This window comes from Pseudopodoces humilis, chromosome 1 (genome assembly GCF_049639895.1).
Source record: "Pseudopodoces humilis isolate 2021_Gansu_Grassland_sample_001 chromosome 1, ASM4963989v1, whole genome shotgun sequence".
Classification (NCBI taxonomy): Eukaryota; Metazoa; Chordata; class Aves; order Passeriformes; family Paridae; genus Pseudopodoces; species Pseudopodoces humilis.
The window spans coordinates 147,850,036-147,864,534 of NC_142200.1; the positions used below are offsets into that span (position 1 = coordinate 147,850,036).

Here is a 14,499-nt window from a genome sequence, read left to right on the forward strand (position 1 = left end):
TACTGCTACTTCTAGGAGTAACTACTTCATTATCACAACCAACCCCCAAATCCCAGTTTATTCAATAGAGGCTGAATTAAAACAAAGCAGAGACCAAGAAGAACCCATTTAGTCTCCACTGGTTTGTGTGTCAGTGGCAGGTGGGAAGGAGTATCTTCAAGGAAGTTAAAGGGTCATAAATTCAATATACAGAAAGAACTCAGACTTTTATTAAAATTCAGAAAGTCTAAAGATTGGGTGAAATATGCAGATCATGATAGGACATAATTCTTCAGAAAGGCAGAATTAATTCTCTACAAAGAACCTTCTCACCTCATAAACCTGCCTGGCTTTATCATACAAAAACAGGACAGAAGGTGGATTGGCAAAAAATACAGGAACAAATGAGGTATCACTGAAAGATTAAAAAAAAGGAGACATTATCTTACTGCTTGGTTCTCCAAATACTGATAAAACTGAGAAATTGCAAAATGTATCCTTTGGCAAAATCAAAATAATCAATAAATAATATAATTAAATAATAAATATAATAATAAATAATGATAAAACATCACTACTACTACTACTATAGAGACATACTTTGTTATTAAGAGACTATGCAAGAAATTTAGCTCAAAATATCTCTGGGTAAATCCACAGCAATTCTATAGCAGAGTTCTGTGTGCTCCAGCTCAGAATCCACAAACTGTACACACTGCATACCCTTTGGTATCTTGTGCTTTTCTTCTGGCTATGATTTCTTCCACTTTTTCTTGAGAAATTACAAGAGATTTGCCTCCATGCAGAGTATTTGGGGGGAAAAAGCGTGGGTTCTTCAAATAATTCTGTCTTTTCTCAAGTCTGGAGAGAGTCTCCTCTGCTTCCCAGGACTTACTTTCTTTCCCAGCTTGCTTCTGTGAGGCTTTAGTTTTCTTTGAGAAACAAGAGTGCACAGTGCAACATTACACACAGTGATTTTGAGGATGAGGAAAAAGGGAGCTGCACATGTATAATTAAATCTACACAGCAATTGAAATAGAGAAAATACAGTATTTCTCCTTCTTTAACAGAGTAAATATAATAAGTAGTGGAGTCAAATCAACAATGGGTCAATATTCACCCTTTGTAGCAGGAACAGAAACAGATCAGACAGACTAAAACTAATTTGTAAAAAGTACCTTATTCTTGGTTTTAGCCTCGAGGCTGGAGTCTGGAGTTGAGAATAGAGTTGAAGACACGCTTTTCACACTTCCAGGCAGGTAGATACTCTCGTCCAGTGAAAAAGCACGTTGTTTACGTGCCCCTTTCAGGTATCCAGGTTCTGATTCTCCTGTAATTCAAAGAAAATAATAATTCTGTAAGAGGCAAACATGAATGACAAGTATTTAGTCTAAGCATAGATGTATGAGTTTATTTTAAGGCTTGTTTCTAGCAAAAATCCTCTAGAATTTAATGTATGTTTAGAACTTATTTATATAAACAAAGTTTAGTACTTTAATAAGAAAGCTTTAGAAGCACTAATTAAACAGGCTGTATAGTTACATTATTCCCAGAAAGATATGTTAACCTTATAAAGGATGTGAGATTTTTCACTTTGTTTGGAGTTACAACAGAAAAAAAACAAAACACAAATCTTGAAATTTGTGACTAAGTTGATTACTCTGAAATGTTTGTTTTGGCTTGACTGAAAAACTTCATTTCAATGATCCTAAAACCTTTCATCTTGGCTCACACAGAAATAAAATAAGTAGTCTTGACATTATCAAACATTTTCCTTACTGATCTTCATGTTTAAATAAAACAAATATATTTCCAGAACTGGAAAACTTTAAGCTCTAAATAAAGCACATAATTTTATTTCACTGAAAATAGTTTTTACTTTAATGTAACTACTTCCTTTCTCTATATATAAGATGTAATTGCAGCTTTTGTGCTAATGAAATTGGATAGAGACAGAACACTAATGCAGTTTTTGTGTGAGATGGAAAGAACTGTAAACCAATGTGCAATAACTGTTAAATATCATATTTAAGAACATCTGAACTCAGTAGTTTTGAATTTACCAGTTTAAGTTTGAAAACGTGTCCTTAGTGGAATCCTATGTTTAAGATACTAGAGTCCCTTCTGCTTTGGCAGAAAACTATAAAAATATACTCAGATCAGCTACATCCTCCAATACTTCAATTACAGAGTGTTCTAAAAAGTCTAAATTACCTTCTGCTTCAAAAGTTACCTTTTGGTGCTTTAGCAAGAGGTAATTTCTCAGTGATGTAATCCTCAGGACAGATTAAATTATTTTTTCTGAGAAGTTCATTATCCACAATCCACCGAAAAGAGGATGCCACTGCAACAAACAAAAGTAAAGCCAACAAAAAAAACCAATGAAAAAAACCAAAATAATAGCCCCTTAAAACACACTATCTTGAGCAGTCAAAAGTAATGTTGTTTTTACACCTCATCCCTGTCAGGTAATATTTTTTATAGAAAATACTATTATATTATATAGAATATTTTATGTATATTTACAGAAAATAGTATTATAGAAAATAATCTGGTATTTTAATCTGAAGACTTGGACATGCATCTCCACAATTCTAAATTCAGTTCAAACCCAGCTAAGCACTCATTGGAGAAATATTTAATCTGTTTGTTGCTGCTATATATCAAGGTATGTATGTTTGTAATATTTAGGTGGAACCCCTTAATCCAAATTTATTACCTTGGACATGACCTGATTTAATTTCTCAATGTTAAACAGATGTTACTGTACTTGAACCTCTGCACAAAATCTTTTAAAGCTGCTCTGTTAATGTAAAACCATCCAGAAATTGGTGTCCAGGTACCATAAACAGGTACTGGGAGCAACATTCCAGAATCCTCACCTGGTGGCAGCCCCAGTTTATGGAAATCTTCCCCTGCATCAATCTTCATCTCGTTTAGAACCCTTTCCTCTTCAGCTTTTGCTCGGGCCTGGGCCTGAATGATCTCCTCTTCTGCTTTGTCAGCTTCTGTCAGTCGGCTCTTATACTCAGCCAGAAGCTGCCACGGGCATGGGTGAATAGAGAGAAATTTGAGCTGTTACAGGAAGATGTTTTCTGTTTGTCTTTCAGAGGTAAACACAGACATATTAGTAAAACATCACTACTTTACAAGCATCAACAGACCTGCTAAAACACTGTCATTCCATGATAGCACAAAACAGAAAAAAACACCTGTGGCTCAAATCACCCAGCATCAGTCTCTACTTTTACACACTGACAACAGCTTTTGGAGTGATGACAAGATAAGAAACCTGGGCCACCTATCAGCAGGTACAGGGAAAAGTTTTCAGCCAGTACAGTAGGCATTTAAAGGGCTACTGCTTTTACTGGTTGTACTCTGTCTGAAAAGCCAACTAGAGGTAACAGTATCATGAAGGATCACGTGAAAGGTTCTGTGGGAAACTGTGCTTAAGTAAATTTCCATTAAAATGTCAACTGTAGGATCAATATCTGCCTTTAAATTTTATTTTACAGAAGATCTAAGTAGCTACTAATGAACACCAAACTCTGACTTGGTTTGGACTTGTACCTTCTCTAGCTCATCTGTGTAACTGTCTTGATAAACACTGTCTCCTCCTTGGGACTTAATCCAGTTTGTTGCCATGTCCACCTCAAAAACATCTCCAGTGTACAGGTCCTTAAAGGCGCTAGCCAGCACATGGGAGATATCCTGGGAAAGAAATGAGGATGTTTAGAGTGCAAAGCAAGAGACAGAATGTGAAGAGATCACTGCACCACTGCTAACTACAGCCATTTGCAATTAGCAAATGGGAAGGGGATGTGTGTGCGCACGAACACTGAAGTGTGGATGTCTATGTGTGTGTGCTGTGGGACAGTGTGTCTGTGCTGGCTGGCTGGATGCGTAGGTGATAGTGATAGACACAGTTCTCTGTGTGCAAGTGTGTGTGATGGTTTGTGCAGGGATGGGGCTGTGTGAGTTGGGGTTGTGTGCAGGAGGGAGATATGAGCGCTGTACAGAGGATATGTGCGTGTGTCAGTCCTTGTGCACGGCACGTGTTTGTGCCCCAGGGTGTGTGCAGGGGGTTGTGTGTGTGTGTGAGGCTGTCTGTATGGGGGTTGTGTGTGCAGGGCTGTGTGTGTGTGAGGCTATTTGTATGGGGGTTGTGTGTGCAGGGCTCTGTGTGTATGAGGCTATTTGTATGGGGGTTGTGTGTGCAGGGCTGTGTGTGTATGTGAGGCTGTTTGTATGGGGGCTGTGTGTGCAGGGCTATGTGTGTGTGAGAGGCTGTATGGAGGGTTGTGTGTGCAGGGCTGTGTGTGTGTGTGAGAGAGGCTGTTTGCAGGGGTACCTGTATGTGCACGGATGTGAGAGGCTGTTTGCAGCGGGGTCCGTGTGAGGCCGTGGGGATGTGTTTGCGTGGTTGCTCATGGCAGGCTCTGTGTGTGAAGCTGACTGCAGGGTGGTCTGTGTGTGAAGATGATTGTTTCGGGGGGGTCTGTGAATGTGTGTGTCTGTGTGTCCCAAGGGTAAGTGCAGGTCTTTGATGCTGTTTTCAGGGTCTGTGTGCAGGGTTGTGGTCCTACGAGGGGCTACGCTATTTATATCCCTGTCACCAAGTGATGCTATTTGTGCCTGTGTTGCCCAGCGCTTCTACGTTACCTGGGGGTCGGGGCTGGTGCTCCCCTCAGCCATGTCCAGCCCGGTGCCGAGATCCTCTGGGCTGAGGCTCTCCTCAGCCATGTCCAGCCCGGCGCTGTGTTCCGGTGTGTCGATATTCGGGCTCTCCTCAGCCGTGCCCGGCCCGGCCCCTCCTCAGCCTCCCGGCGCCGCCGTTGCCGAGTGACCGTGCGGGCGTGCCGGGCACGGCCTGGCGGGGTAATGGCGGTGCCCCCTTCCCTTCCCCGGCGCCATCGCCCCTCAGAGCCCCTCGGGGTAATGGCGGTGCCCCCTTCCCTTCCCCGGCGCCATCGCCCCTCAGAGCCCCTCGGGGTAATGGCGGTGCCCCCTTCCCTTCTCCGGCGCCATCGCCCCTCAGAGCCCCTCGGGGTAATGGCTATGCGCCCTTCCCTTCCCCGGCGCCATCGCCCCTCAGAGCCTCTCGGGGTAATGGCTGTGCGCCCTTCCCTTCCCCGGCGCCATCGCCCCTCAGAGCCCCTCGGGGTAATGGCGGTGCCCCCTTCCCTTCCCCGGCGCCATCGCCCCTCAGGGCCCGCCGGCGCTCTCGGGGGCTGAATGCGGCACTCCGAGTCTCTGAGGGGCTCGTACCCCGTCTCTTCCCTGCCATGGATTTGTGATCTTTTAAGGACGAGTAACTCTGTGAATTAATAGGAGATAAAATGTTGACTTGAAACCTGCGAAGGGGGTTTGGACTTTGGGGGATTACTCGCCCCTCCGTCGCTGTGCAGACCGTGGGCTGGAGCTGAGGGAAGAGGTTAAATCCTGTCCTGATTGCCCACACGCGGGACGAGCAGGCTGGGCTCATCCCTAACGCTGGAACCGGGCTGGGAGATGGGGATATTCATCATCAGCCCCAGCCCATCCATCTCCCCGCTCTGCCTGCGGCGCCCTGGCTGTGTACACTGGTTGCTAACAACAGGCTCTGCTGAATCCGGTGATATTTTCCATAGAAACCATCCCGGTGTAGATTTTCTCCTTGTCCTGCTGCCTTTTTATTCTTTCTTTTTTCTCCCCTTCCTCCACTCTGTTTGCTCAGACTGAAGGAACCTGACTGTGGCCCCCAGACTTCTCCATCACTATCAGGGTCATTTGGCTCTACAGGGTTTTGGACGAGTTGGGCAATGTTACACCCTGAATGGAAAGTAACTATGGCAGAAATAATTGGAATTTACCAACAGGCGTTCCACCAGCAGATAAGCCAAATGCTGTGGGTGTAAACCCCATGGCAACCATGGGGGTGGTTGAAATTCAACTTCTTTTTTAGGCATGTGGCACATGGGCTTGAGACTACAGGGTGTCACGAGCTTTAGGTCCTCATCTCACCAAAGTTTGTGTTTGGAATAAAACGCCAAATTAAAGCCAGAGGCACTGCTGTGGTTTTAATTTCCCCATGAAAAAGGGGAGCTTGCCCAAGAAAAAGCTTGGCAAGTCTGAAATACCCTGTTTCAAAGATTAAGGTAGAGAAATCACAGATGTCTGAGAAGGATAGGATCAGGTACCTGTGCTTTCCAGAAGAAAAGATTCACAGCTTTCACAGAATCACAGAACCACAAAGGTTGAAAAAGATCTCTAAGATCAAGTCCTACCATTACTCCAGCACTGCTGAGATCACCACTAAACCCTGTCACCAAGTGATGCCACATGCACACTTTGAAGGCTTCCAAGGGATGGTGATTCCACCACTGCCTTGAGCAGCCTATTCCAATGCTTGATGAACCCTTTGGCAAAGATATTTTCCCTAATATTCAATCTAAACCTTCCCTGGTGCAACTCAAGACAATTTCCTCTGGTCCTGCCTTTATTTCCTGGGAGCAGAGCCTGACCCCCACCTGGCTGTACCCTCCTGTCAGGGAGTTGTGTTGAACCAGAAGGTCTCCCATGGCCTCCGTTTCTCCAGGCTGAGCTCCCTCAGCTGCTCCTTGTTCCAATTTGTGCTCTCAAAGAATTTTGTTTCTGTGCAGGCTTGTAGGTTCTCGCCTTTAAGATTCACTGCATGCACATTTTAACACGTTTTCATATTAGAAGTCCAACTTTTCTTATCATGTGCTATTACAATTGATTTTAACATCTGTTTGCTAACTGGAACGTTAGTAAAATCCAGCATTTAAAAAAATAATTCTTTCCCAGCCTTTAAAATGGTGACAGTAAAGCAGATGTTTTTGTTTAAAACAGTATATAGAAGCACATGAAAACAGACTGTGGAAAAAACTTTCTGTACTTTCATCTTTACTGTCTTTCAGTAACTTGCCAAGCACATCATCTCAGCTTAGAAGCCGGATTTTGTTTTTCAAACTACAGTCCATAAAATCTGGAAGTGAAGGTGAGATCCATCTGCCCAGAAACCAACTGCAGGATCAGAAGGAGGGGTGTAAACCACTGTTCCAGAGCAATGCACAATTGTTTCCCATATGGCAATGGGATATTTTTCCTTAGATTTCTATTTCTATGCCATCATCATTTACTCAGATAAACTTAAAAAATAAATGCCGCAGTTCTTGTTGTAAAACTGTTTAATTCACATATGTGTATGTCACACACACATTTTTGTATAAATATGATGAACATTAGGAACAATTTGCATCTATATCATCCTCTTTATCATCATTAGAAGATATTTAAATTCCAAAGGCTGAAGAGAGACTCATGCATGTAGGGAATGGGAAAAAAATCCCCAAACAGCAACTTTATCCTACATTTATAGGTATGAATATACAGGTATAAATATTTATATGTGTAAATGTACACACTTTCTGCCAGGTGTTTTACCTTGGATTTCCCCTCTGTACCATGTAAGGTTGAATTTTACAGTGTGTTTTAGGTTTGGATTGGGTGTGTGGACCTGAACAGACTCCCAAGGGCCCCACCTTGGCACTTATTCCAGTGTGGAGCACAGGGGGATTTTTCTTGGAGGAAACTAATTTGAAACTGAACTCTCCAGAACCTGCTCCATCAGCTAATGGGCTCTCAGTCTACAGAACCAGGCACAAGCTAATCTGAAATAAAATATACCCAAATGCCTGTCAAAGACCTTAGAGGAATCATAAGTTCTCCTAAATACAGATTATTCCACTTTTTACAGCAGTCTTCCTGCCTTGTCAGGATCATATTGCTTTTCTGTATTTATTTTGGTCATACTCCCCAGGTGATCCCCATGCATTCCTTGTTACCCCGTGGGGACTTTTCAAAGTTCAGGTATTGTCCAAACCCCTTCTTTCTTCTGGTAGCAACATGTTCAGAAAAAGTCCTTCCTATTGTAATCTAACAAAATCAGAGTCCTGGAGGTGATTTGTTCAGGCATCCAGGTACCAAATGACACCATGATAGGATAAGCCCAGCTTTTTCTTTCTCCTTTCCAAGACTGACAATAACAGAACATTTTTGCATATAAAATAGCTGGATGTGATTTAAATGCAAACAGGGAGTTCAATTACTGAGCAGGAGGTTATGTGTACATAAAAAAATTGCACAGTGGAACTGTATCTTACATTTTTTACAAAAATATCAAGCTCCATATCAGTTTTATTTACCTCACTCCTCTTTTATCAAAAATATAGATAGATGTTATGTCCTGGGTCTGTAAGTCAGCCAGTGTATTTCTTATTATTTCTATATTTATAACAAATGGGCTATTGTGTCTGACTATAATCTTAAATTATTGTGAACATGTATTCCTTAAATGTGCAAACACTGGAATAGAATTCTTTCAATGGTTGTGGAAAAGTTCATACACTTATCTTCCTAGTGATCCCAAAATCTTCACTAATGTCAGTGGACTTCTTTAGAGGGGGAGCACTCATTACAGTGATTCCATTCACTTGGTATTTGAAAGGTTTCATCCTAAATAGTGAAATTTAGGACGCTCTTAAAAATAAAAATCAAAGGTTTGCCCCACATTATGTTAATAAAACAGTGTGGATTAATTTAGAAATATGTACTGATAGATAGCTCAAATGTAAATATAATTCAAATTTATATAAATAAATTTAAAATAGTCTTGGCATTCACATCGATTAAAAAAAAAAAACAACACAAATCCTTGGGGTTCAGAATACATCAACACTCCACATATTTTTTGATATTTTTACTGTTTTCTGGCAACAAGTCCTGCAAGCTTCGGGTGGCATTCTTTATATGTGGAAAAGCAAGGGAACTGACACTGCAGTGCTGCCTTTTGCTCTAGAGGAAAATGATTTCTAATTATTTATATTTTTGGCTAAGTTTTTTTGGGGGGAGGTTTTACAAATTCCCAAAAGTGCGGTGATAGATGATTCACTTTGACATTGCTGCCCTCCAGTGGTCCCGTTAAGATTTCCATGTTTTCAGGGAAGCCTTTAAAAACAAACATTGCATTAAATCTTTGTTTTGATTAGGCAACTGAGCAGGCATAAATATTTCCATCTATGCAATCTGGCATATTCTCTTACAACTGTATTGGGTAAAATGTTTTTCACTGGCAAAACTATTTATTATCTTGTAATTACTGCAGATGCAGCCAAACAGGTATCACTGTAATGTGGTTCTCCTTTGCATGTTACCATGGAAGTAACTCCTTCTTCTTGAAGAAGAGCTAAAACCAGCATCCACAAATGACTTTAAAACCCAACTAAAATTTTCAGATATGGAAAACAGAGAAATAACCTTTCACCTTCAGGTGAAAAGTGCCAAAGAGCTCAGTTTCTAAAAGCTTCTCCCAATGCACTGCTTCTCTGTCCTGCCAAAGTTATTTTTTTCTTCAAATGTCCTAGTTTGGAGACAATCCATATCTTACAGATCTGACCTTGCTGGATGTGCTGTGGGCATTTCCAGTTCTCCTGGAGACAGTTTGAAATAACCTGAAACTGGCAGTTCCACATGGATATTTTTCATAATTTTGTGTGGGGTTATTTTGTGACTCTTTCCTGTCATGAGTTAACTATTTCCAACTTGCTTCCAGTTTACATTTCCTGACTTTAAGCATTTCTTTGTTTCCTGTACTTCTTTCCTGTACCTAGAAGTCTGTCCCTCTCTAAAACATGTCAGTGGGTATTGCTGTGCTTCTGCTGAAATACTTACGCTGTAATTTCACTCAGGCCACATGGGATTTACAAACCAGACACACCCAACAAGTAGGAGAAGCATGTGGAAAATGCATAGACAAAGGGGCCAGTCATCCCTTTTTGGCAGTCTCTGGGCAGATACATCACTCTAATTAAACTGCAAATGGGCTACGCCTCCACACAGATCCTGGGATCCTCCATAAAACCACTCCATGCAGAGATCCTGGGATCATTCCCACTCCACACAGAGATCCTGGGATCCTCCATAAAACCACTCCATGCAGAGATCCTGGGATCATTCACACTCCACACAGAGATCCTGGGATCCTCCATAAAACCACTCCATGCAGAGATCCTGGGATCATTCACACTCCACACAGAGATCCTGGGATCCTCCATGAAACCACTCCACACAGAGATCCTGGGATCATTCAGACTCCACACAGAGATCCTGGGATCCTCCATGAAACTGCTCCATGTATCAGAGATCCTGGGATCATTCACACTCCACACAGAGATCCTGGGATCATTCACACTCCCCTCCACAGAGATCCTGGGATCATTCACACTCCACACAGAGCTCCTGGGATCCTCCATAAAACCACTCCATGCAGAGCTCCTGGGATCATTCACACTCCACACAGAGATCCTGGGATCATTCACACTCCACACAGAGCTCCTGGGATCATTGCCACTCCCCTCCACAGAGATCCAGCTGGAGGATAGAGTGCAGGTGGGACACTGTTACTCTCAGGCAGAGCAGAACAAGGGTCTCCCACTCCACTGACATATTCCCAGATCCCTGGGTCAGAGAGGACTATTGCATTACAGAATCTAACCTCCTTTTCTCAAAAGTTATTACCTCTAACCCAAAACAATTTAACCCAGTGACATCTTTTGTTAAAATCAGAGATTCTCATTTTATGCTTTCATGATTATATGGAGTTCCACCAATTATTTGTAAGTAGTCTATGAAAACTAACAACGAAATAGATTTACAAGCCAGTATTTGGCTTCTTCTTACACATATACCTTTTGTCCCCAAATTAAATAATAAGGTTAGCATTTTCACACTCCAGAATATTTTCCTCTGTGATCATAAAGACTCTACTCAGTGCTAGTTTTGGTAGAAATCCATTTCTTGGCACCTGGTGATGGATCGCAGTTTTCATCTCTTCAGATCTTAAAAGATTTTGCTGTAGAAAAATGTTTAACTGATGTTTAATAGTGTTCATCCACCCTTCAGGGTCATCACTGGGGAGATGTCTGTACCCCAGACCTGCGCTGCAGATTAAACTGCAGTTTAAATATACATATATATCTACACACACATGGATTAGGTTTGTGTGAGCCTCTTCTGTCCTGGAAGCAATCTGGCATGCCATGGCAGAACTCCACAACAGCTAATTTATGCTGCTGGGAATAACCCAATGATTGACACTTTTTAGTAGGAAATATGGTTCTTTCTTCCCTTCTGGGTTTCAGTCCTTTTGGAAGTTCTTTCTACACAGCAGCCAGGATTTCTATAAATGCAAAAGTAAACCTCAGAAAAGGAGAAACTTTCAGTCTGTTCTTTATGCTTTCCACGCCACCCTTGGGAGCTCCTGTTTGAGATCACCCTTTTAAGCCCCTGTGATTTACCTGTCTGGGCTCATTCATCCAAGCTCTGGCTGTCAGAAAACCACGGCTTGGGCCTGTCTTGTGCTGTGCCAGTGCCTCAGTACTTTAGCAGGTTATCCCTCTTCTCCTGTAATCTTGTACACAAGGAATTAAACTCCTTTTTTTCTTTTTATCTGGCAAGTTTTTTTTCAGCCTCCTGTCAGCAAACTGTCAGACTGGATGGGTTTGTACATATTCCCCTGCTCTCCTGGTTTGGGTGAGTGAATCAGGTGAATCAGCTAGAGGGAAAAATGCAAATTATTCTTCCATGCCTGTCTGTGCTCCAGGTGTCTGTAATGTGAGGATGTGCTGAGCAAGGCCTTCAGCTGATGAAGGATGGGGTGAGGTCTGAATATTTGGAGTAGAAGATAGAGGAGATTCAAAATCTGCCTCCAGTAAGGTGCAGAGCAATGAGGAACTGCCACCTGAGATAGAAAATGAATCCCAACCCCTCTAAAAAGAATATCAGGAGAAAAGCTTTTTACATTTTACCTTGAGTTATTTTCAGCTCCCAGAAAACTGCTAATTTAGGCCAAACTCCAAACAATATCATTCCTGGCAATGTTTCAGGGTGATGAATAGGGTAGGTTTAAATTGATTTTCATCCCTTTATTTCCAGGATTTTGGGCACAGATGAATGACCCAGAAAGCCAGCTGAGTTAGGGCTGCACAAGTGATCAAGAACATCTTGTTCGAGTTTCAAAACATCATCTCAAGGAGGCTATTTATTCACTTGGGGGCAACATGAGTATGGCTTGCTAGAGCTATTTCCAAAAGCCCTTGCAAGGGTAGTTTGAGACATAAATAAATTCATCCCAGGAAACACAATGTCATGTGCTGCAAAGGGTTGGAGTGCAAGGAGAGGACAAGGAGAGGGCATGAAGCTGTTGCAACCTGGCATTGGTGACAAGAATGAAAAATAAGAGATTTGGATTTACTAAAAAGGCCTGGTCTCATTTTTAATTTCTCCAAACTGTGCCCTAGCTCCTGTGGATTGAGAGGAATCTCACTGGAAATAGTGTTTGTAGGAGTCAAGATAACTCTCGGCATGAGAGAAAGAAAATCCATCCCACTGGGATGGGAGAGTGTGAGAGGTGGTGAGGGATCCCCTGAGGGCACACAGGGTCTGTCATCAGCAAAATGCACAGCTGTGTTATCACCTCGCTTTCCCAGTGTATTATTTCATTTTTGCTGGCAGGGAAAGATAAAGCTGGCTCAGGCTTGTATGTGCTTTTTCATGTGAGCCCTGCAGCAGATCAAAGGCAGTGAGTTCACCAGCCAGAGGAACTGGGACCTGCCTAGAAAATCGGCATCTTCTTTCCTGCCCAGGATAGCAGGACACAATCAGTTGTACCCTTTTACCGTGCCCAGGAAATAATGAAACAAGGTACATGCTGTTTCCATTTAACTTCATTTAGTGCCATCTAACTGGCCTTCACTGCAGGCACTGAGACAAGGAACAGCCCCAGTGTGGAGGTCCCAAAATGACTGGTTTTCTCCCCATTATGCCCTGCAGTAAATCACACCTAACAACCCATCCATTAAGCTGATTGTGTTTGTATCATAACATACCTCTAGGCAGGCTAGTCTAGGAGCTACTTACATTATATTTTAACATTTTAGGGCTAATTTCTAACACAGGAGTTTCCTTAAGATTCTGAGTAACGAAAAGTCTCCTGAGGGAAGGTTTTGCTCTTAGGACAATGCTGCCTACAGTTGCCCCCATGTCATGTAAGATGCCCAAGGATACATAATACATGTACTAGGGTCTGGCAGGATCCACACAATGATCCAGGGGCTTTAGGGACTGGCAGCCTTGAGGAATAAAAACAGGTGGCCAACTGGAACAACCTGCAGCACTTGAAATGACACGGAGGCTTCTGTGTTTATGCAGCCAAGCACTGTTTTCATAGTTGTTAAGTTCAAGGGGCAGCACTTTTACCCCTTCCAGGAGCACCCAGAAATTGTCAGCAACCACTTAAAAAATCAAAGTATGATCTAAAGTGTTACACTTTCACATGAAATTCATTACAGTGCTGATTTTGACCTGGAAAGAGCCAGTTACCTAATACAAGAAGAAATGCTTGCATTTGGGGGCTCCTCCATTTTTTCCAGTATTCAGTGGAATGGGCAAATCCCTTTTTTTGGTTGCACTTGGCCTTAAAAATACACACTCCTGCATCACCCCAGCAGCAGAGAATTATCCCTGATGTATTAAAAAGTGAAAAAAAACCTTCAAAATCTCATTTTAATCCAAGCTGCAGCTGGCACCTTGGAATGAAATGCATCAGGTTTTCATCCTGATTGAAGAATCCAAGGCATAATAAACCAGTGAGAGCATGTCCCATCACGTCCTCCTGGTGTGTTGGTGTGCTGAAACTGCACAGGCTTTCAACACTTTTAAGTGAAACTGTTCATTAAGCAGCCAAAGCTGGTTTGTTGGGTTGTCTTCTTTTTGGCAGAGCAGCCCTTTTTTACCTTTCATCCAAAGGAGATCCAACACCAATAAAAAGCAGGAGTCTGCCCCCTATTTCTGTAGAAAAATAGATGTCTGGTGGGGATTCTTCCCTTCTGCTCCACCAAACAAGTGGCCAGAGACAGCAAGGAGGGCGAAGTTTTCACAATTCAAGTATCACGTGGTGGGCACAAGGAGAGGTGATGGCATAATTCAGACTAGGTGGACGAGGAAAGCCCTGGGGAGCTTAGGGAGGTGCCTGAGGTGCCACAAACTCAAAGGCAAAGCCCAGTCAGCAATTGCAGAGTTGTATTCTCTGGTTCTTGTACAGCCCACAGGCTCGGAGCTGGGATCCCACCAGCAGTGCTCAGAGCACTGGGGCAGCTCTGTGTGTGATTTTCCGGGAATTGTTCCCAAGGCACATCCGTGTGCAGTTGCACAAACCAGGGCTCCTCCGACCGGAGTGGGGATGTGTCTGTGGGAAGGCTTTCATGGTTGAGGTGCTCGACAACAGGAGCAGGAAGGAAATGAGTCATTCAACCTTTCTGCTTTGGCTGCACCAGGCTTGCAAAGCTGATGAGGAGGCACCAAAACCCAACAAAATACTTCCTCAGTGGGCAACTTGTGTGGTTCTTTCTGCATCCTGATACCCCCTTGGTGTTTTCTTTTCCAAAACCCAAATAACACCAC

At 42.7% G+C, this 14,499-nt stretch overlaps 1 protein-coding gene across 1 annotated transcript in view; it reads right to left on the reverse strand.

Moving 5' to 3' along the window:
- The window catches only part of DLEC1 (DLEC1 cilia and flagella associated protein), a 32,116-nt gene extending 27,370 nt beyond the window's left edge, over nt 1-4,746 (reverse strand). Inside the window, exons 1-7 of the mRNA XM_005527812.3 lie at nt 4,642-4,746; nt 3,550-3,690; nt 2,862-3,018; nt 2,213-2,323; nt 1,158-1,309; nt 703-911; nt 313-394 (exon numbers count right to left, since the gene is read on the reverse strand). Coding sequence (XP_005527869.2) covers nt 313-394; nt 703-911; nt 1,158-1,309; nt 2,213-2,323; nt 2,862-3,018; nt 3,550-3,690; nt 4,642-4,722 — 933 coding nt within the window. The 5' untranslated portion in view covers nt 4,723-4,746. The remainder of the gene's footprint in view (nt 1-312; nt 395-702; nt 912-1,157; nt 1,310-2,212; nt 2,324-2,861; nt 3,019-3,549; nt 3,691-4,641) is intronic.
- Between the last annotated feature and the right edge of the window lie 9,753 nt (nt 4,747-14,499).